Source organism: Mugil cephalus, chromosome 5 (assembly GCF_022458985.1).
Source record: "Mugil cephalus isolate CIBA_MC_2020 chromosome 5, CIBA_Mcephalus_1.1, whole genome shotgun sequence".
Taxonomy (NCBI): domain Eukaryota; kingdom Metazoa; phylum Chordata; class Actinopteri; order Mugiliformes; family Mugilidae; genus Mugil; species Mugil cephalus.
In genome coordinates, this window is record NC_061774.1 from 20479235 (window position 1) to 20503719 (window position 24485).

General features: G+C 39.9%; 1 protein-coding gene across 1 annotated transcript in view; it reads right to left on the reverse strand.

Moving 5' to 3' along the window:
• The window catches only part of pigg (phosphatidylinositol glycan anchor biosynthesis class G), a 74206-nt gene that overhangs the window by 38842 nt on the left and 10879 nt on the right, over positions 1-24485 (reverse strand). Inside the window, exons 5-8 of the mRNA XM_047585572.1 lie at positions 20496-20634; positions 14715-14927; positions 8533-8750; positions 7495-7779 (exon numbers count right to left, since the gene is read on the reverse strand). Of these exons, the coding sequence (XP_047441528.1) occupies positions 7495-7779; positions 8533-8750; positions 14715-14927; positions 20496-20634 (855 nt within the window). The remainder of the gene's footprint in view (positions 1-7494; positions 7780-8532; positions 8751-14714; positions 14928-20495; positions 20635-24485) is intronic.

The following is a 24485-nucleotide window of genomic DNA, read 5'->3' on the forward strand; positions in this document are numbered from 1 at the left end:
CTAGGTGAGTGGCATGGTCGCATTGTTTAAAAGTAGTTGGAATACGCACTTAAGAAGTAAGAAGAAGTATTTATGCAATTTTACAGCATTAACATGTCCATGTGTTACCAAAAATATCTATTGCACATTTCTCTATCTGGTTAGTTATCTAATTTACAGTTATTAGGGCCACGGGACAACGCACCGAGGCAGTATTGTTATACTGCGTTTGTTATTTTTGTATTCCTCCCTTTTTTCGTCCCTTACACATCAAAACATGCGGTTTCATCGGGATCGGTGTGCTATTACTTTTCTCCACGAAATACTAATTTTTCACAATGTGCTCGTCAAAGCAGTGAGGGTCACAGAGTTTAAACTGTGAGCCTCTGAGTGCTGTCACGTCTCTCTCTACTCTCCATTGACTTTAATGCAAAGATTTTCTTAGAGAAGCAGAAGGGACCCCTGTTTTAAACTCGCACGGGTCTCCAAAATAATTATTCTAGAAAGACAAATAACAGGTCAACTTCTTCAGGAAGTCCTTACGACGCCCACGGTCTGCGTGTTTTTCCAGATAGGAGCTACCGTTTTGTCACAGTAATCCTAAATGTGAGACAAATGCAGAGGGAGAAAATAACCCTTTGTCTGTCCCGGCGCAGCTCTGTCATCACTGACAACCACCTCAAGTTGCCACGGCAACCTCTGACCCTCAAGCCAGAGCCACAGCTGAGACCAATTCAGCTGAGTACTGCTGACCCCTGTCTCCCATACATTTATGTTACAACAACAACAACAACAACAACAACACCACCACCACCACACACACACACACAGGTGACTTGTGTGATTACAGCTCCTCAGTATCAGTGCTCAGTGAAAGATGATCCTATGTCTGTTTGACTAGCTCTGGTTGTTGGTTTGATTCCCATGTGGACAGAGATGGTTCCCCCCTATCCCAGAGGGAATTTTCTAGTTGGCATATAAAACATTCTCTCCACTCACTTTCTGGAAGAATAAATGGAGGAGGTAGTCACTGTTCTTTCAATGACACATTGTTCAGGCTGAATTTCACACTTGGTCCTTTCCTACTCTTGAACAAGTTTGCCTTTCTGGGACTGAGCTGAATTCAGATTCAACTTAACTTCCAAGCTAGTCAGTCTAACCATAGGGATCAATACCAACCTGCCCCCTTTCTGTTCAGTATTATTTGACTTTCACCACAACTAAGAAACTATGTTCAGGTCTATAGTGATTTAGGTTTAAATTTTACATAGTAGTGATAGTAGTGTCTTTTTTTTTTACTATCTAAAAACATACTACTAAACTATAATGACTCCACAGAAAAGTTAGTCCTCGCAAACTTTTCAAATGGCTTACCATAAAATTAAAAAAAAAAAAAAAAAAACACTCATCAGATCAGATGAAAACACATCAGATTTCAATGGGAAAAACAAATATGCTGATACGGACTGTGTAATGTTTTATGAGTGAAAGGATAATTTGATGTAAATTAAAATGATCAATTACAAAGGGCTCAATTCAAAGAGAAAATCAAAGTGAAGAAATTATTCAGCAGGCTATTTAGTTAGTCCGTTTTGCTGACTTTTCATTGCAGCAACTGAGACTGGTATTCAGTAGTTTTTACGGCCCCCACATGCATGCCTGACAACGTCGGGGCCATGCTCCTAATAAGATGATGGATGGTGTCCTGGGCCATGTCCTCCTAGATCTCTACCAGGGCACCACTGAGCTCCTGGACAGTCTGAGCTACAACCTGGCGGTGTCAGATGGACTGAAACATTATGCCTCAGAGGTGTTGTACTGTGCCACTCTCTAGTCTGTAGAGGTCTGTGCATCACCCATGGATATGCCTCCCCAGACCATCACTGACCCACCACCGAACCGGTCATGCGGAAAAATGGCGCAGGCAGCGTAACAACCTCCACGGCTTCTCCAGACCATTTCACATCTATCTCATGTGCTCAGGTTCAACCTGCTCTCAAGGCGCCAGTTCTGAAGTTCAATGGCAAATGCCAATCAAGCTCCACAGAGCTTGGTTTAGGTCACTTTGTAGGGCTCTGGCAGTGCTCACCCTTTTACTCCTTGCACAAAGAAGCAGACACTGGTCCTGCTGATGGGTTGGACGACCTTCTATGGTCGTGTCCGACCTCTCCTAGAGTAACTGTCTCCTGGAAACTCCTCCATGCTCGGGGTTGTGCTGGGAGACACAGCAAACTTTTTTTGGCAATGACACGTGTTGATGTGCCATGTTGGAGGAGTTGGACCACTTGCGCAACCTCTGTAGGGTCCAGGTATCCCTTCATGTTGCCGGTAATGACACTGACCCTAGCCAGATGGAAAACTAGTAAAATAAATAAATAAACATCCAGAAAAGATGGGGAGGGAAAAAATCTCAGTGGCCTAGTGCACCTATTGTTAATTTCACCAAAGATACCGAAACTGATTAACAAACCCTTCTGCTACTTAACTCACCAGATCAATATCCCACAAGTTTAATTGACTTGATGCTATACTCTGATTAAAAAGTGTTCCTTTAATATAAAAAAAAAAGTTATACTATTCTTTTTACATTTTAATCAAACAGGAGTAATTAGTGTACTCCACAAGTCCCAGTAGGTGGATTATCCCTCCTGTCTCCTGTCTTTGAGTAAAGCTAAGCTAACCAGGTTGTGGCTGGAGCCTTATAATGAGCAGGCGGATATGAGGCACTGATCTCCTCAACAACAGAGCTAATAACAGTACATCACAAAATGTTCTTTGAATTATCACCGCTGCCAAAACACCATAAGAGAACATAGGCAAACTGAAATAGTCTCCAACAATCAACAAGGCCAATATGTGGTGTTGAACATTGGCCAATTAAAACATGAGCAGAAGCCTGGTGCCCTGAGGAAGGATGTTTCTCTCCTGACCCATCAACGGCCTCCTCTGCATTAGCACATGACAAATGGCTCAATGGTGTCTTTGCATCTATGTTAGCGACCATCATCTCTACCACGTTAGTAAAATAAACCAATAAATCAGTTGTGATGCAAGTGGTGAATACAATATTGTACAAAACATACGTTCCAACTGAACCTGCCTTCCCATCATGCTGTTATAAACCAGTATTGCTCACTCGGCCCTACTGTAACAGACTAAAATAAGCCCCTGTGGAAAGTTACGAGAGCCTCATTACATCATTTGTCAAGTGGATCTTTGTATAACTATTGCATTTGTGTTTTCTTCAATCAGTTCCTCGACCATTAATATTCGTTCAGCTGGAATTCTAATCGCGTATTTGAAACAACTCAGTAAGTGTGCTTAATCTCCAAGTTTCTCATCTGGAGGATAAACTAATCAGGATAGCTCCAATAAAGATTTTTGGATGGTGTCCATAATGCAGTCATTCGTCAAGCCAAACCACACACAGACCTGCACTTAGATCCAAGCTCATTCCAGTGATTATGCAACAACATTGAACCCTGGAATAACTTCTTACCCTTTCCTTTCTCCATCTTGGAACTGTGCACCACCATGTGTTCCAACTTTTCACTCCTTACTTGTGATATATTAATTGTAATTAAGAAGCACTTCAACAAAATGATGCAGTTTAAAGGCAGTAATGTAAATACTCAATAATCACCATTTTTGGAAGAGTATATAAAGTATGGTGTTATATACGATGTCACATCTTAACATCCATATAGTATATTAGTCATTTTGCTGAAATGCTGGTTTACCTAAACAAGGTCTGTGTATGAATCCATAAAAGTTTCAGTAAAAATATATCTGGAGCAGGGTGAACTAAATGCATGAAAACTTTTGAAGTTGAGGACAGATTGTTTATTAGTTTTAAACAGACACATTTATTTGCTTTTTACCGGTATATAAAATAGTTTTATAAGGAAAAAAGTCAATGAAGTACTGAACTGATGCATTTCCTGAAAGTAAATTCTAAACTTTTCTGTATAATTTAAATCTCGAGGGTGTGATGTTCAGGTTCCAACAATACAAGTTTGTTGTAGAAGCTTATACCTGTATGAATTTAATACACAGTATGATCCAACTTTTACACTGGGTTTACAAACATGGAGAATGGAAAAGTTAGGAAATTGATGAATGTTAAATGTTTAATACTATTGTATGTTTACTATATGTAATAGACCAGGGTTCTTCAATGTTTTTCAGGCCATGGACCCCCAAACTGATGGGGAGAATAATAGGGATCCTCTACCTTCTATATGTAGTGTCTATATGTGTCTAATCAACCAAAGGTTTGGTTGAAGACCTGTTGAAGACCTCTGATACAGAAGATTATTGGGATTTCCATCAAGGAAATCGGGGCCAAACGCTGTTTGTCACGAGCAGAAAATATCATCAGAGACTGTAACTGCATGTAAATAATTTGTATTTCAAATAAAATTGGCTTCATTTGCCATCTAAATGTTATACTTTAAGTATAAACATACAAGGGACTTGTTATCTGCATTTATCCCCACCATTTAGAGCAGTAGGAAGCAGTTTCGTGGAATTTAGATGCTTGCCTCAGGCAGCTTAGCTGTGGACGGAGGGGAATTAGATCCAGGGACCTTACCATCCCAAAGCTGCATCGCTAACCACTAGTTCGCGGCTCTCTTGTACAAACCTTTGCAAAAATTTTAGGTATTTTAGTATAGTTTAATTTATTAACTTCAAACTGAATCAGTGGTTTGCGTGCCCACTGCCTTCAAAAGTACCACTTCTCCACCAGGCACACTCGCTCCAGCTTTTCACAGTAATCAGCAGGTAAGTTGTTTCGAGCATCTTGCACAACATGCCACAGTTCATTTTGCTGAAGGTAAGTCTTTATGACTGACAGGATTTCTTTTTTTTTACCCACACGAGTTTAGCCAGAACTTTTTTGTCTCGCCGTTTTACCTTTCTCAAGAAAGTCTGGTGATTTCTTAAGAATCTGCAGCTGGACAAGGAGGTGTACTCCTCTCTACAGGTACGATCATTACTGCCAAACTTTGGAACTAGGAGCACATTTTGTTTTTTCTGACATTTGTGCGGTATTCAGACTCAAAGAAAATGTTCCTGTCAACATTCAAGGACGCCTGAGTCAGAAGAGAAGCATCCACAGTATTGTATAATCCCCCCACAAGCTCTGGCGTTAAAAAAAAAAAAAAAAAAAATGAGGGTTTATTTCCTCACTCAGGCTAATGGCCGCAGTGGATTTTTTTTGCTGTATCAGCACTTTCTCAAAGTTCCCAGAAGGGAAATGAGATGTAACCTTTTCAGATAAATTATAATGAACTAAGAGGTGCGAGCGCGAAAGAGGAGGAGTTACCTTTTAGGCCATTTATACAAACACTTCAGACGTAGAGGTCTCACCTTCTGAATAACTGCAGCCACTATAAATGATTGATTAGTCATATTAAGAAGAACGATCTGCATATTGCTGACAATTACTTTAATTAGTTGAAGTTGGAATCCATACTGCAGTATAAAGGGGGAGGACAACATCACAAACAAATCTGAACTACCAAAAGCCACTAAAGGCAGAGTCACGGCATTTTTTTCCCCTAAGCCGCCTGTATAATATCACCTCTCTTTGTTTGGGATGGGACTTAAATGAATGTCCTATTTGACATATTGAAACATTTTTCTCAGTTCGGATGCACATTATTTGACACGCTGCCTCTGTTTTTAATTTTCAGATTGATAAGTGGTAAAATAAATACATAAATAAATAAAAATCTAAAATGAATAATTGTCTCTTTAAACAGTCGGGTAATATCGAGACCTGCAATCATGTTGTTTACACCGATGCTGAGTTCAACACATTTTAACGATGTGTCGTTATAATTAAGATTAAAAAAACTTAACTCATGCATGTGCACCGATTTATTATCTGTTATTTTTAGATGAAGTCTGACAATCCGTCTGCTGTATTAAAGTTTTATTTTATAAGGTTTAAATTCACTGAGATTCAGCTTTTTTGTAATTTCCAGCGTGTTTTCTCATTTTTAAATAAAAAATCTTGGCAATTCAAAATTTTGCAGTCTTTAAAATTTGTATTAATAAATCTTTTTTAAGAAGTTCATGCATGTGAGCCAGTAGGAAGCGGCCGGTTCACTTATATTAGACTTGTAATAGGTTCACTGTGCAGATCCAAAGAACGTCGAGAAGCCTGAAACTGTTTTTTCTGAAATGGCCCAGTCAACAATTTATCATTGACGTTTGTGTCATATTTTTTGTATACGCCTTTTGTTCATCAATAACTGCTGTCATCAAAGAGTGTCACTGCTATGAAGTGAGGGAGCCTGGTCTGATCCAAAAGGTCCAAAAGTTTCCCAGCAGAAAACTGAATTGTCACAACTTGGTCGATGTTATTCACGTCTGTAGTCATAATGTTTTGCCTGATCAGTGTATGTAATGTTTTGAGTTAAACAGCACATTTATTGCCACTTATTCCAACACAACTTCATAATTCACCAGTCGTCTAATGTATTAATAACAGACAGTAAAACTATAAAGCAGTAAAGACACGGTCCAGCTGGAGAGACACACAATGTTCTCTTCAGATTCAACTCAGACTGGAATACTTTTTAATATTAAAGCCCTGGCAGAGGGGTCATGAAGTTGTGTTAAAAAAAAATATATATATATGCTGTTTAAAATGATGGATTATGTTTGTTGGTCTGTTTGTTTCATAAATGTCTCCTAAATGGAACCTGGAATCAATGAGAGCTTGTGAGTGAACCAACAGCAGCATCTTTGAGAAATTCATATTCCTTTCGCTGCACCGCTGGCATTAATAGTGAAGCCCAGGACTCTGGGAAGCACCGACTGTTTTCTCCCGGAGCCGCGCTGCTGAACAAAGACTGTCAAGCGTGTAAACATTAAACAACATCATTTGTTTGTGTGAAGAATTACTACCTAATTATTAACTTATCATTTTGCGGCGCAATATTGTAGAATAATTAAGCCGCAATTAAGGCGGCTGTTTGGAAACTTTGTTTGAAAACGGGGCAAAGTGAGAACGCAGCCAGGCGCAGTTTAATGAATATAAATGTTGCCCACGGTTTCAAATCGACTAAGAGCCACTCGCTTATTTGTCACTTGTCACCAATCCAAGTAATTCTACTAAAGCGTTTTCTGAGACCTTTGTTTTACAGCGCTGAAGCGTTCGGGCGATTTAAAGCATTAGAGAACTTAGCTAAATCACGTAGCGGGTGTACAATAGAGAAGAAGGTTGACACCTCCCCTGAGCCCCAGAAGATTTAGTAGGCTTCCTCTCTTTTAAATTCTGCTCGTGTCGTGGGTATTTTTTCTCTACGTACGGGACGTGAAAGAGCAGAGAAAACTGGCTTCACGAACATCGGATCTTTCCAGTTCTGTGCTTTGATAAGTTGACTTCACATGCAGATGACTAGTCGTAGTAGTAGTAGTAGTAGTAGTATACATCACTGAGGGCGAAACCTGTACCTGTGTGACGAAGGTGTGGCATGTTTCTGTGCACTTCTTGCTCACCTTCCCGTGAATCTTCGTTCCCAGGGGGAGCCTCCGCGTTGCCATGGAGACCAGAATGCAAAACATGGCTGAGGAGAAGGCGACGGCGGCAAACACGAGACCCCAGGAGAGGCTGCAGAAGTAACAGGAGCTCTCGGCGGAAGTGCACACCAAGACGTGCACTGACGCCAGGAGCAGGCACAGGAGGTAGAAAGGCAGGGAGAGCAGGGCCGAGAGGACGGGGAGGTCCACTGTCGCTGCACCGCTGAGGGCTTCGGGCATAGCCAGCAGTAAGACCAGCAGGAGCTTAAAGGCCGGGAGAAAGAGAGAGAGAAAAATCTTTTTAACAACTGTCAGCAACTCTTTGCGTAACAAATAAAACCACATGAACCTGAAATGTTACGACTTGACTAATTTGTGTGAATAGCTCATTTTAGACATATACAGGAAAGCTGTACATAAATATTTGAAGCAGTGGCGTTTTCTCCTGGAGGCTAAGGGAAGCCGTGCTTCCTCTATCTTTTAACACTGTAAAACTGACATTAAATAAAAACACTCTTCTTAATAATTTCAGCGATTCTCTGCTGTGTGACTTCGTCTCTTCTTTAATTCTCTTCTCTAATTATTGAGGATTTTACGACGTGTAAAACAGCGCCCCTCTAAATGTAATGTGGCCAAATACGGTATTGCACTGTTGTAGGAAGGACAGCCAGGCACATTTGGCGTCCCTTGATGAAAAAAAAGTCTCTGCTGCTGTTAACAATGAGAATTTCCCCATTGTGGGATGAATAAAGGCATATCCTATCTTATCCTATCTTATAACAAGAAGGTTATAGGTAGGTATAGTCGGTAGCTCATTCCATTACATGAAATAGTGACATACATGCACTTTTATGCCCTCCCATAAAGCATATAGATTAGAGTTTTGGTCTAATTTGCCTTCCTCTAAAAAAAAAAAAAAACTCCAAACGCCACTGATATTAAGTTCCAGACGTTATCACTATGCTGCCGTACCAATCTACGAGTAGCTAAGGATGAATGAGATTCTACGGCACTCACCTGAAACACGAAGACCATGCCCGCTATCATGGAGTACATGTCGTACTTGCCCAGCTGTTTGCTGAGAGCAGAGCTCATGGCAGCTAATGCCTCCAGATACTGCTTCAGGACCTTTTTGCCCATGTTGGTCAGCACCTCAGAGGTGTTCCCTTCCAGGTAGCGCTTCATCCAGCTCCCATGAGCCTTTTCCGCCACTCGAAACTGCTCAAAACCTTCGTCTGGGTTAGAAAGAGAAGAGGTTCTGTGGCGAAAATGTGGTTTACTGCCATTTGATTTATCAGGATAATCATATTTCTTCATGAAAATAAACACACTGAGGTTTAGCCGTGGAATGAAATGTCCCTGGGGCGACAGAGCAATATTCCTAGTATATTAGGGAAGTATAATTATCAGTGGCGGCATTATTAGCGCATATTAAAAATCTATCCCCATATTGTGACTCATTATTAGTTTGGAACCAAGGTTGGATACTAGGCTAAACTCAAAGAAAATCATTTTTTGTTGCTATTAGCTTATTTACAAACCACTAATTTATTATGAAAAAAAAAGTGAAAAAAGTTCTTTGTTTATCTTCAGAAAAAGCACTTTCCGGCTCCTGGTTAACCTGCAGTACAGGCTCACAAAAAAAAAAAAAATACAGACATCTTCTAAATTGCTTGCTTCCTTATGAACCAGAGTTCAGTCATCTCATTTATTTATTTATTCCTCAATCAATCCGATGCATGTTGGTTGTTTGCTCAAATGGGAAATCCATTAAACCGCAGTGTTTTTCTTTTTCTGTTGCCGTGTCAATATTGTTGCTTAAATTGAAAAAGATAATAGGCCCGGCGGTAAAACCGCTCAGTCTCACAGGAAAGCAATGTGTGATTCGTCACGCTAACACTAACTATGACAGGCTATGACGGATTCACATGTTTACTCAAAGCAAATGAAATGATGTACTTTCATTTTAATTCATGGCATTAGGAGCCTGTTCAAGGACAAAGCAATGTGGAGGTTTGGTGTGCGTCTGTGCATCAGTGAAACACACACACAGACACACACACTATTTTGCAGTATAACACCTATCTCAGCAGCATAGGCGTAGAGGTGATAAATAGTGACTGTGGCTTTGCCAGACAGAGGGCTTGGTAGAAATATTAGAACCTTAAGCCACAGGCATGAATCATACAGTATCGATGTCCCTGGCCATGTTTCATCTGTCTAAAAGAACAGTGATTGGTTAATGGCCCTCCGAAATGCCTGAGGTTAAAATCCCAAGAACAACACAATATGAACATTAAGCGGACAGAGAAGAAGAAGTGAGGGCAGAACACGGTTGTTTAAACATCACCAGAATGGAAGTTAAAGATGTTGAAAAGTGATTTTTTTTTTAATAAAGAGACGGCACAACAATGACAAAATCATAAAGTATCAAATTAGGCCATCACAGCCAAAGCTGTGATTTTTGGATTGGAGTACTTTTTTGTCTCCCTGATGAAATAAATTTGAATACTGAAATCAGAAACGGTTCTTTTCAAGCAGAAGCCTGATTTCTTTCACTCCCAGTAAGATTTGACCTCAACAGGTGTCCAACAGGCATGCTACTTAAAATACCATCCCAGGCAAACTTCCCAGCAGTGACAACTATTATATTCTGCTGCATAACAACTTTCATGATTACCCAAGTGGACAGATTAAAAAAAAAATAAAAAATAAAAAATCAACACATTCAAATGTAGGTCTGCTGAAATAATTTCCATTTCATCCCATCTCTATGGAAACCGGGGACCAAAATAGAGTGAAAATGTGCTGCTAGGAAGCGGCTTGTTTCAAGTTTTGAAAAATGCAACATTTGATGCTTGCTACACAGTTCTGCTGATCGGCTCAGTTTTTTTTTTTTTTTCTTGTTTCTTTTCCCCAAAGACGGGGAGACTGTACGTTCGTGTTGCATTTCAACATAAGACATGCGCAATAACATACTCAGGACGATGTGTATGACCAGCATGCATTGAACTGACAGCTGGGGGCAACAAATCAAATGTGTTGGCCTTAATATGATCAGCGTTTCTGACTGTTAATATTAGGCCAACCAACCACCCATGATGCTAACATGCTAACAGTGGCAGTGCTAACTCTTTTATTATTATCATTTTTAGTGTGTTGGCATGCTAACTTTTGCTAATTGGGCACAGGTTTCTCAATTAAAATACTGTAAATGGTGCTTAATTTATTATATTTTGCAAAACCCCGCCCCCAAACAGTTATCACCCTAGCAACCGCTACTCTGTAAATAAGGACCGTAAAGCAAAACATTGAAGCAGTATGTGGACGCTAGGTGCTCCAAGAGTTTGACTGGGGGGAGTCATGTTCTTCCTGAAGCAGAAAACACAACAGGAGCGGTGCCTTAAGTGGATCAAACAGTGTGGAAAGCCCCACTCCCTGATTAATCTCAAGAAAAAGCACACGTGTCTGCTCCAAGATAAGGCTAGAATGGGCTAATGGTGGTAGCCTGCTAGCTAATGTCGAGCCAGTGAGACTATGAGCAAGATGCTCACATATATATACAAAACTGTATATCAAACTTAAGGTAACTACTGGGGAATATTAGTATTATTAGTGCCCAACAAACGTTAGTTAACTTAGTGTTAGCCAGGTAGCTAGCGATTACGTTAGCTAGCTAACTTTAGCTTTAGCTCTCTAATGTGGTGTTTCGTCAGTTTACATCAAAGTTGATAATAGCAGCACTGATTTCGTATATAATTATACTATTTTCTCCCTTCGTTGCAGATTTTCATATTTCGGATATATCCCTCCACTGCCTCGATCTGGAGGATATCACGCAGGTGTTGCGCCAAAACTGTGCGGAGACTCCGTCGGTGTCAAGGAGCTCGATGCGCTAGCAACAGTAACTAAGGAGGGGCGGGGCTTTTGCAAAAGATAAATTCCACAGCAATTTGAAATGTTCTGATAGAGAGTGAAATGTTTTTTTTTGTTGTTGTTGTTGTTTTTAATGATATTTTACTCAAAGTCACAAATGTCAAAGGAAATTGTCAACATAATTCCAACTCACCATGAAAACATTTTAGAAATATTTCCATTTGTACATAAATGGAAGACTGTTAAGAGGCACTGTCATAACTACTAATTCCATCCATCATTCTTTTAGAAAAATGAAGGACTGAAAAACATCGTTTTGTTGTCCTGTTACGCTTTTTCCAACATTAGGGATGCAATCGTCTTATTTTTTTCTTGATTAAATTTGTTCTAGCTTTTGCTCCACTTATTACTTATTTGGTGAAAATGTCAAAAATAATTTAGTTAGTACAACTGACTGAGCAAAATCTGCTTTTTAGGAAAAAAAAATTGGTCTGACAAAAAACCTGAATTCTGTCTCAATTTACTTATTAATTTTAATTTTGCCGTTCACCGTTGTTTATAATTATTTGCGACTAGTTAAATAGTAGCAATGGTAACTGCTGCCATCGGTGTATCAAATGTTTATGAAAGTGAAGGGCGTCGGACGGAGAGATGGAAGGACGGGGAGGCAGATAAGAGGGACGGAGCGTGGCACAAAGATGGATGACTATGACAAACAGCGTGGCCCCGAGATATAAGCAAGGAGAAAACCCATGTGAGAATATGTGCATGCATTTGCACAAAGAGTAGGCAACATTTATGTTTAAGGCAAGAGCACAGGCTGTAAGTTTGAGGAGTTTTCATATTTTTAAGGTGTAGTTTATTCATGCACTTGAAGAAATCAGTTCAGTGAGTTCCAGTCAATCCATTAATGCTGCAACTTTTCTCTTGTTTCATAAAACAGTCAATATACAGTATATGGCAAATTAGAGCCATATTTAAGTCATCAACATGTACTGAGATTATAAACATTTATGTGACTGTTGAACTGTAAATTGATCAATTTCAATCTGTTTGATACCAGAAGCCAAAATAAAATAAATCAGTTTATAATAAATATTGAATATTTTGAACCAGTGAGATGATTCTGGACTGATTCATGGAAACAGACTTAGAACTGTACAACTATTCCTGAGAGATCTTGGGTCTGTACTATTTGTGTTTGCTGGGTGTCAACACTTGAACGCACCAAAACTTGAGTAGTATGTAAATAAACACTTGATAAGATATGATATGACATGACATGGACTGTGTTTGCATATGTGAGCTCAATGTGTGTATGAGTATTCTGGTTTTGCTTTCTGTAACAGAGACCTGCCAAAAGAAGCTAAAAACAAACCTTTATTTCTATAAATAGCAGTTAGTTATTTACTCATTCAGCTGTAAAGACGCATTTGATGGATATAATTTTAGTTCTCTAATTCCTTTTAGCAGACTTCATCTTTACTTGCTGAGTCATATATCAATTTTGTTTAGCTACTAAATGTTATGTTCACCTAGCCTGGCTCTAATTCTTATCATTAATGAGTCTGGTCATTTTAATTTCATTATGGGGCATGTTTTCACCATGTTTTCACCAACACCAACATGTTTTCACCAACACAGAATACTCGGTCGGATAATCCTACAACCAATCATTGCCATTTTGTTTTAAACTAAATCAACTCAATGGTGCTCCAATGATGTGTATGACTCATAGACAGTATAAATATAGACGCTGTGTCCCCACTTCTTTGCACTGATCAAGCTAACGCTATTTTGCCCGGGATATGGGCGGCGCCATTTTGCAAGTCTGGAGCCAGAGCAGCGCTGCTAGTTGTACGACAATTATCGTATTTGCACGATAACATCACCCCCAACGGTGCTGTTAGTTTACTTAAAGGTAAAACTGCATTATAAGCTATACTATATGGTCTGTGGTAATGTTTTACTGTTGCAACGTCAAATTGGCTATGTATGATCAGCTATTTAGTCAAAATACGATCATTTTAAGCTTCTGGTATGAGAATTTGTAATTTTCCATCTGGCAACACTGAGCCAGAGTCTGATCAATACGGAGTGGAGCCACAATATCGATGAGCCGGTCAAACTTCCTGCAGACTCACTTGAGTTTTTATTTAATTAATAAAAACTCTACCTTGGATTATACATTGTACTTACTTACTTTTATTTTTTAATGACTCAACCACAAGGACGTTTGCCATTATGTAAAATCCTCTTTCTAAAGTGTCAAATAATTAACTAAAACAAACTTACCCAAAGAATTGACACTTGCATCAATATCATAATAACCACCCGAAGTGACAGAAACCATCCAATTACCTGAAGTGTATTTTAGTGATTTAGTTTGTCTGAAGTCCCGCCCACTAACATGGAGGAGGTGGAGCTTATGACCTATACTGCAGCCAGTCACCAGGGGGAGCTCTACTTGCTTTGGTTTTTACTTTTGAGGAGCTGTTCTGCCGTCCATCTTTATTTACAGTCTATGGTATGACTCCATTGTGGTTTCCTTTCCATCAGTCTTGGCCTGGTAGATCTTAGCTTGTGGATAATCAGCTCCCAGCAGAGGGACCCCAAACCAATTTTCCACAGCAAACATTTTGTGGGTGCGGGAAGTTTACTTGGTTTCCAGACTAATGCTCCCCAGCCCTAAATTTGTATGCCTCTGGGTTTCATCTGAACATTTTCACTGACGCCAGCTGCCTTATGCGTTTTCTTATAGTTAATCTCTTACTCATCTGACCAGTTGTTTATATAAGAAAATCGAATGGTGCGCCTTTAACTGCGAGCTAATTAATTATAAGTAGGCGGTGATGGAACTCACTGTGCTCCTTCATAAATAACCTGCACATAAACCAGATATTACTACCTATCATGTCTTGAAATACTGAGGCAAGCTGGATTAATATGAGCGTATATGAGAGCTACAATACAATGGCTCCATTAATATCAACAGCATGGGAGAAAGCTCAGATGTAATAATGTGACCTGACTTGATGTATGTTTACTGGCTCCACCGACTCCAAGAGTCTTAATTGTTACGGGGTGATGAAACGAGAGCTGCATTCTCATTTAGGAATGAACTATGATTAATTTTTTTTTTTTTTTTTTGCCACACACACTGCTGTGTGCAAAAAAAAAAAAAAAAAAAAAAAAAGGCCACTGAGACTTTCACCAGGATGGAGACAACGCAGCATAACGATGAGTCAACCTGTCAGAAAAGGTCTTGGTTTTTATGGCTCTTGAGGAGTCCAGAGGGTGAACACGGTCGATTTGTAACCCACCTTTCTCGTAGTTAGGAACGCTGTCTTTGAGCAGGCAGCTGAGCTGGTGTCCATTGAGATGCAGGAAGCGCAGCTGATCTCTGAGAGTGGTCTCGTCCAAGACGCCCGGGATGACGCGGCCCACGCTGTTCTGAGATATGGGCAGGCCGAGTCCCAGGGCCAGGGTTGGAGTCAGGTCAACCTGCTCCACCACCGCAGGCTTCTCCATTCCCCCTGACGTGACAGGGCAAAAAACAAACAAAAGAAAAAAATGGTAAAAAAAAAAAAAAGCACTGCATATACAATGCGTGACTATGAAATAATGATTCACGAACTAACGGCATCTCGATTCCACTTTGTTGCTTTGTAACTTTGATTTGCCAATCACTGAGTCTAGCACTGTGTCAGCCCTTATTACAAAAAACCCTTTAATGGTAAAATGCAACACCTTCTATGTGTGAGTAGACTTTCTCTTAAAAAATCCTGAGTGTCAGACGCAGAGAAGCCAAATCTTGAATCCCAATTGTGTTACCCTAAACAGTGGAAGCAGGCAGCTAAATGAAAATGAGCAAAAAGTCACATCGTATTACTTCAGTCGCAACTGGCAGACAAAAACTATTTTCATGATGGACAGAAGGAAATGGCTCAATTTCCATACTGTCTGTTGTGGAGGATTTCTCCGTTTACACAATAAGAGCTTGTCTCAAAGGATTTCACGACACTCGTCAAGATCAATTTCACAAAAAAGCAGGTTCTTCTCCGAAAGTCATAAACCAGACGCGGACCATGACAGTGGAAAAACCACTCGGCTTTCTATTACTTGGACACCGCTGATTATATCTAATGTATTTAATACACCAGAATCTCGGGAGTTTCGGCATCTAATTGCCGCTACTTTCTCGCGAAGGAGGGTCTGCGTTTGTGTCTCCACATGCGACAGTTTCTCTCAAACAGAAGCCTGGATCTGCTTCACTAATTATCCTTTGTGGAGGGATGTCACAACAATGTAAACAAACCAGCTCAGAGAATGAAATAATGAATGAAATAACAATTATGTGACTTGCAGTTTTCTTTTTTTTTTTTCCTTTTTGCCTGCCTTCTGTGATGCATTTTTATTTTGACACTTGACTTCCTGCGGAGCGCATCCAAAAATAAAAACAGCGAGTGGGAGTCTTTTCCTAGATTGTTTGCGTTTGAGTGAAGTTTTTAGGTTGCAACGGAGCAACTATCCCTGTGTAAAATACAGGCAAAGCTGAAGAAGAAGAAGAAAGCTCACATGGGTGGGAAAGTGAGACAGACGCAGATTAAAGACCGGGACAAACCCCAGAGCTATGATCTAATTTGGTAATCGGACACAATGAAATCAGACAGGGAATTAGCCATTTGATATTAAAAGGAGACGGATTTGCAACAAGGCTGGGACTTAAACAGCATTAAGCTGTTTGGGATGAAGCCATGAATCCACCACGCTTGTTTAAAATCAGTTACTAAAACATCAGCGTCTAAAAATGTTATGGATTTAGTTGCTGTACGTGGACTAAAGAGCAATACTGAGGGAGGCGTCTTTTCTGGAATATTTTCAACCTCCCTGGAGAAAAATTACCAAATGCTAATCCCACATACGTTGCGACTCTGTGATGGTCTGACGACAGCCTAAAGAAGAAGAAGAAGAAGTGATCCGAGCTCTGACTACGCGCCTATACCGTCTCATCCATCCAAACAATATTCACTTTGTTTGTGCCGCTTGGCATCCGCGGATCAGAGCGACTCACGTCCTGACAGAGCAGATGTGTCATAGCTCACTTAAAGGTTAAACACGCCGAATGCTGATTCACGGGTGAGAAGGATGCGGCTTACGACAGCGCCATATGTATTACAGTGTCTAGCTCTCTAATGTTATTTCTGAAATATGGCCATTAAAGCTATTTTTAAATTCTCGGTACGAACCGCGGAGAGTCACACATTCACTCACTCTGAAGATGATTTGTACAAAAGGCTGGCACAACAGCTAGATTTTCTCCACAGATTACCGCTACTTCATCGTTTCTTATGATGGAATTTAAATGTGACGCCGCCTCGTGCGCGGGATACAGACCCGGTTTATTCGTCTCACGTCTGTGGGCTGAATTCGTGTTCAATGCTCTGTCACAGTCTCACTTAAAGCCTCGCTTCAGTTCCTGATGCTTTGTGTGTGAAAAGTTACCACCTAATGCAATCTCTCTTAAGGCTTTTTTCTTGGTTTTAATGGAATAAAGTGTTTTACGGATTTCTAAAGAGCCCTTTCAGACATGTTCAAAAAAATAATATATATATATATATATATGATGCTTCAGAAATGTCAGGTTTGATATATTTTTTTTCCATTAAAAAACATTCAATCACCTGAATAGAAAGCTGAAGTTGAAGTGTTTCATTTAATGAGGTTTTCATAGGTGCAAGAATGATTATTTATTTATTTAGGTATTATCATGAAGTGGTTGTCTGTTGTTACATCTCTGGGAAAAAAAAATGTAATCTCTATTGACAAATATCTAGATATGAGTGCGGGTTTGACGTCATCAGATGATAGCTGATGGGCTCAGATATACAAGCTCAAAAATGCAATTTCAAAACAAGACAATGTCAAACTTCAAACAGCGGATCAGTTTGAAATACACTCTCTGGCCACTTTATTAGGTACACCTTGCTAGTAAAAAGTCGGACCCCCTTTTGCCTTTAGAACTGCCTCAATTCTTCGTGTCATACTTTCAACAAGGTGCTGGAAACATTCCTCAGAGATTTTGGTCCATATTGACATGACAGCATCACGCAGTTGCTGCAAATTTGTCGGCTGCACATCTACGATGTGAATCTCCCGTTCCACCACATCACAAAGGTTCCTCTATTAGATTGAGATCTGGAGACTGTGGAGGCCATTTAAGTCACTTAAATCCCCTTTCTTCTCCATTCTGATGCTCGGTTTGAACTTCAGCAAGTTGTCATAATCACCTCTACATGCCTAAATGCATTGAATTGCAGCCACGTGATTGGCTGATTAGCTATTTGTGTTAACAAGCAATTGAACAGGTGTACCTAATAAAGTGGCAAGTGAGTGTATTTCAGAGACTAATGGAACGAGAAGGAGGAGCCACAGTGAGCTGTTATATGAAGAGCTGCAGGTGACAGAGACAACCAGCTCCTGTCACTGTGCCCTGTTGTTTGCAGACTCATGCCACGTGCAGGACGAAATCTGATTAACGTCGCTCACAGAATGTTGGACGTCTGACATTTTCGTTAAAATGACAGTGATTTGTTTTGCTGTTCCCGGAACCCCGTGAGCTTAGATATTAAACCACATTTGTTGTCGTCCAAACCAAAAATGGCCCCTTCTGTCTGTGAAAAAGTCAGAATATATAAATATGCAATGATTATTTTTTTAAATACTGGACACAAGAGTAAAAAACCCATTCTCATTGCACTGTACGTGCAGTCCAGGTTTCCACATTATGAAAGTTGATTAATGGACCACGACTGACTGCAGAACTACCTGCAATGTCACAAATGCTTAAGCTCAGATTTTATGTAAGAACACAAGAACTTTACAAATTCAGCCGTCTCTGCACCGTGAAGGTCAAACAAATCCAACAGAAGTATAAAAAAAAAAAAAAAAAGTAATAATTTTTGGGTGTAGAGTAAGAAAAGAAGAAAAGGTCCCAGTGGTTATGGAGGTAAAGAATAAGTGTTTGGATTCCTACGCCCACAACGTCTGATTGAAGTGGCACTGCCTCTCAGGGTCCTCCCAGCGATGCCAATTAAATGTTGTGCCAATCTGCAGTAAGAGGTGCATTTTCTCAATGATGCATTCAGATTGAACAGTGAAGTTCAGGTACCGAGGCGGTAGTAAACCCTGATCCACCGCGGCATGGTCTAATGGAAACAACAGGCGGAGGAGCTCTCCACTAATGACCCGCCATTCTCACCACGTTAAAAATAACCAGTTATGCTAATGAGACCACTGATCGCACTGATGGGGGCATTAAATAGAACACATTACCATGTATTTCAGGTATTTCCAATTGTGGCTGGAAAGAATTCAAGGCACAGACGATTTTACAGACTCACCATTTCCCTAAGGTTATTCAGGATCAAAACAGAACAGGCTTTACTATAAGAGGATATATGTTTCCGCTTAATCTGTCACGTATTTCCATTTATTATTCTAAAGTGAAGGCATTACTCTCAAGTATTTTGTGCGAGCGACTGAATGTATGAAATAAAAGTAAGGCCCGGTTCACAGGCAATCCAGCGACGCACATCAGTTCATAGTAGAAACAGGGGAAACGAGACACCAGGGGGTAGAAACAGGGCCGTTTATTGAGATATTATTACCCCTATAAACCACGATAAAGGTGAAGTCGTAAAAATATCTACTGAGGAGATTGATTCATTTAAACCTGTAATTAGTTTTGGTCTTTATTTATGTATAAATAACCGAGAAAGGGGTAGAGATACGTTTTACTTCCACCTACTCACTTTCCCTCAATTTTGGTTGTTTTCTTTCAGGTTTCAAATATATATCTGTTATGTTCGAAGTAAATAAATTCAATTCAAATTCAATTAAATTGTTGCTCAATCGGGGGAAAACACGTGGATGTTGCCGTCGCAATAAGACGCAATAAACGACAGTGGCTTCCTGTTTATGTGCATTACCGAATTTGTCCGTCACATTTTTTCCGGTCTTTTTTTGACACTTTTTACGCTCTTTCCCATCAATTTCTGTCCACGCATTCTCTATGTCAATCTTATATAAGAGTACGGATGTGCAGAAATGATGCATACGCTCGCACAGTTCTTCTCTTGTATAACAAAGTGGTTAATAAGTTCATTACACGCATTAGCGCCTCCCACGGTGACAGATTGTATTACACGCGTCGCGTATTGTAAAAATTTGGGACTATGAACTGGGCCAAAAATTGGATTAAATAAAAATGTGAAGGTCCTAAAAGCAATGTAAAAAGTTTTTCCCCAGATGCATTTTTTTTCTACCATGAATTTACACAAAAGACTGTTCACAGTCCACAAACAAAATCTTTTAACCCCGCGATAAATGAGACCTCAATAGGTTTTCTTGTGCTTATATAGACATAAATATTTAACGCTGCAGATCAATGGTAGAGAATACTTATTATTATTATTATTATAGAGACAAAAATAAGCTACACAAAACCAATTTAATAAACGGAAAAACTCTGTCGATGACATAGTGATAAGCTCTGTTAACTCATTCTCAAATATCTCTCATTGAAGAGAAGATATTTTGGTAATAACCACCTGCCTTGTGGTAAGCAACTGATTCCAGCCGTCACTGCTGGAGACACGGAGCGTTAACAGAACCAGGAACTCAGCAGCAGCAAGTCATGTGAACCGTGAAAGATTAATTAACATGAATGGTCTATAAATAAAATAAAAAAAAAAAAAGCGCGCAAAAAAAGATATTAAAAATAGACTTAGCTGAGAAAGAAGCAATTATCCCAATCACACATTCACACACACGTTCGTCACTGGAAAATAAAGTTCTGCTCTGGAGCGTCTATTTGCAACCATGACACTTGTTCCTCACACCAGCATTAATGAAACGTTATGTGTGAGCAAGAAAATGCTTCCTCGAAAACTCCTGGCAAGTTTATTTCACTCAATTCATAATTACTTATTTTATCATTCAGTCAACCACGGTCTCGACCAGAAGCAGCGGCAAAGATCACAGAGTCTCTTTGAGTTAACGGCAAGTCTGCCGCCCTCGGCCTCTTCCCCGCAACAGTTTACCTTTTCTTTTGAAGGCCGGACTTATCAGCACCAGAGGGGTATTGACTTCTGGCTCGGAGGAGCCTCCGTGGCTGCCGGTCTCCGACATGCCGTGGTCTCCGCACAGCACCAGCAGGTAGGGCAAGGACCCCTCCGCCTCCTGGGAGAAGCAAACACCAAGGTTAATGGACTCCTACTGTATGCGCCGATATAGGAGTACAAACGCAAAGCTCCCAGATGTGAATTATTCATGAAACTTGAAGTAAACACTTTCTTTTTGCGTCGGCAGTCAAAATAAAAAAAGAATTATTCAGTTTGCCAAACGGAACAACTGTATAAAATGAAGGCTGCAGCGGTAATGGATCGCTTCATCAGATACGTTAGATGCTATTGTGCAGGAGATATTCAACAGCAGCAGCACAGGCAGAAGGCATTAAATTATTGCTTCTTTAAAGGAAGTCATCACAAACACTCCCCTGGCGCTGCTTCATTCCATCTCCGGACTAAAAAAAAAAAAAATCTAAAATATTACAGTGAAGGCAAACAAAGACAGCCAGGGTGAATCGTTTGCGGAGGATGACAGACTTTGATCAAGCTCGGTTTCTTCCCTAAGTGATTCCCTTTCAACTTGTCTCGCAAGAACCTTCCACCGACTGTGAATTTGACAGGAATGCCTCATGAGCGAGAGCAGCGGGGGCCGGTTTAAAAACACGACTACAGATGTTAACAAAACAGAAGCCAAATCCTAGAACGGATCACAATCTTCTCGAAAAGAGTCACATGCAAGGAAAAAAAAAAACAAAAACAAATCAAAGACCGTGCACTTTATTTGTCCTTTAAGATGAAAATTGATATTCTCTCATGTACAGATTAATATCATTGACTGTATAGAAAAGTGGCTCATGTTTGTCTCTCGGCCACGTCAGATAAAATGTTAATGTGAAATGGCTTTGGGCCACGTGTAATGAAATTAACATTTTTTTTCTCCTGATATAAGAAGGTCACACGGTTGGGAAATACGAAATTCCCACACATGTGAGGAAGGAACATGTGAACAAACAGAACAACACGTGATATGCTATAAATGTTTGAATACTTTCTAAACCATCCACAGAGGACGTAACCAAGGCTTTATTTATAAAGGTGATAAAGCGCAGACAGGGTAAGCGTAAAAAAACACTGTAGATAATACTTCTCTGGGACCCTGAAAATCCTCCATAAAAACGTGATGACTGCTCTGACCTAACACTGCAGGTGGGAGCCTGCGTTCAGCTGACCCAATACAATTATCACCCAGCACAGAAGGAACAAAGGACTGAACTGTGGCCTAGATTTTACCTCTGGTTATAAATGGCACTGGACACACAGGCCCCCCCCCAAAAAAAAACACACACACAAAAAAAAAAAAAGACCAATGGTACGTGAGCCTATTTTCGTTTTAGGATAACTCGGAGTTTACTTCTTTTTCCTGAGGATGAAAGCATGATGTGCGCCGTCTTTAGGGATTATGCTGCATAACAAACATTCTTTAAAACCAACACACGGTGCTGTGCTGTGTTCAGTGTGTGCAAGCCAGAAAAATATAGATCTACTGCCTCACAAATGTGTTTCTCCACCAACCAGCCAGGTTGTAGCTCACATCCGTGTCTGTCATAGAAGAGATTTAGGTGCATTTAGAAGATATATTAGGTATATGAAATGTATTTTTCTCAGCTGGGCTTGTCAAATAATTCGGGGTGGGGTTTATTTTTATTTATTTATTATTAGATCCCCAATATTACAAGTAAATCTCTCACTCTACTTGCTGACAATTCATTTTCAAATCATTTATAAGGATCACTTGACATGTGATTTATTGGATAACATAATACAAAAGGGAAATAAGTGGCTCAACTTAACACCTTCATATGTGCAGTCAGCATATAACAGGGTTAGTAGTGGTGATGGGTGTTGTAGTTTAGTTTAAAACAAAATGGAAAAAGAATCTGTTGTAAAAGATATCAGCAGCAAAATAAGTGACGGGCAATTTAGATCGATTGAGATCGTATCGTCACGACACTAATTCCTTAGTGTCACACACTTTGTTGCTCTGATTGGTTGTTGGATTATCCAACTGCACGCAGAGGTATTTTATTTCTCTGTATTCGCCGAAGACACGAAAGTAATGTCTTAGAGTCCAATGAATAATTTCCACCGAGAAATTTCTTCACTGTGTGTACAGAAGACTGATTGAAAGCTTTGTGACGTGGTGCAAAGGCAATGACCTGATTCGCCCAAAATGAACTAACTTCAGGAGGACAGGCAGTAAAAACAAGAGACACTCTGTAGCAGTGGTGGCAATATATCGCAATACTTTTTCTTCAAATACAATATTGATTTTGAATGTCTTAATATTGAATTTAAAAGAAAGAGTTACATTTTACATTTCCACACCTCCACCACATTTTCTGTACAAGTGCAATTATTGGACATTAATCATTTGGATTAATATTGTTTTTTTTGACTCAATTTATCCAGTGATTTGTCACTGTCATCTGATTTACATACCTGTAAATATAATGTGTATTTTAAGCTGTATTTAAAATTTCTAAGTGAACATTGTAGAATACTGCAAAATATCGCAATATCCTCAATAATGTATCGTATCGTGACTCAAGTATCGTGATACGTATCGTATCATAAAGTCCTTACCAATACCCACCGCTACTATGAACTGATGAAGGCGTCCTATGAGTCTTATTGGACAATTTTAATTTCACAATTAACGTATGAATTCTTGAGTTATATACGATAAAACACAGTCCAACACAGCATTTCTGCCAGATGTAATCAAATTTCCTCTGGACATTCTTGACATATCACAAGTTCACAAGATCAGGAAAGAACTGAGGTAACAGAACCTTCTAGCACAAAATTCAGAGTTTGAGCCCGAGCGAAAATCTGAACCAAATTTGATGAGATTCTTTCGCGTGTGCGTGACAATGGAACGGACAGAAAGCATCCAAAAACATGACAGGTGGAGAGGCATAAAAGACAATTAAAGTGCTTTCCATTTTACGCCTCAGCCATGCATCTCTGTCTGGTAATTCCCTCATTTACAACCCAGCTGTACTTCTGCCATTAGGGACGTGATGAGCAAACAAATCTATATATACACATATAAACATGTTTAATGATGGTGTTTTGCAAATTTTAATTTGCCCAGAAACTTGAGAGAGAATAGATACATATAAATAAATGACTGGTTAAAGGTAATGGATGTTGCCAATTGCCAATTCAACTGTATGAAAACATCAGCGCACCGATAAACACGTGTATATAATAGCTCATAATTCATAAGAACAGAGAAGGGAACCAGTGTGGGACGTACACAAGGCACTGCAGAGTTACAACTCAGTTAAAGGACGATATTCAGACGGAAACGCAGGAAAGAAATTTGACACATGCTCTTTCTCCGGGTGACGCTCTCACACTTCAAAGTAGAAACCAACATTAAACACATGAAATATCAAGAAGAGAAGATTGAGGCCATGCGCTCTCTATTACCACAAAGTTCTGACCGAAGTCTCCGTGAGCAGGAGGTCCTGCTTTCCAATCATGTCTAAAGGAGAGTGTTGAGTCTGAGCACACTGCAGATGAAGCATTTCTCCGCTCCTCATATGAGCTCGCTGAAATAGACTTCTCACATCACATTATGAACCGGACTTTGAGGGGTTTGTCATGTGAACGCCGCACTACTTTTGTCCCCCCGTGCTCGGACGTGACACTCCCTTTTTAGCGCATCGAGATGCAGCGGCAAACAAGAAGCAGCTCACACGTTGCGGAAAAAAGCGCCTTGACGTGATGAGATCACACTCCCTGACATGTTAAAAGCATGTAGCGATCAGAGAAAACACGGCTGCTTTTGTAGAAGCTTCCATCGTATCCTCCGGGGACCCCCACTGGGCTGTGTCTATATTTAGATCACAATGCCGCTCCGGGAAAGACAGGCAGAGCTTTCGCTAATTTGAC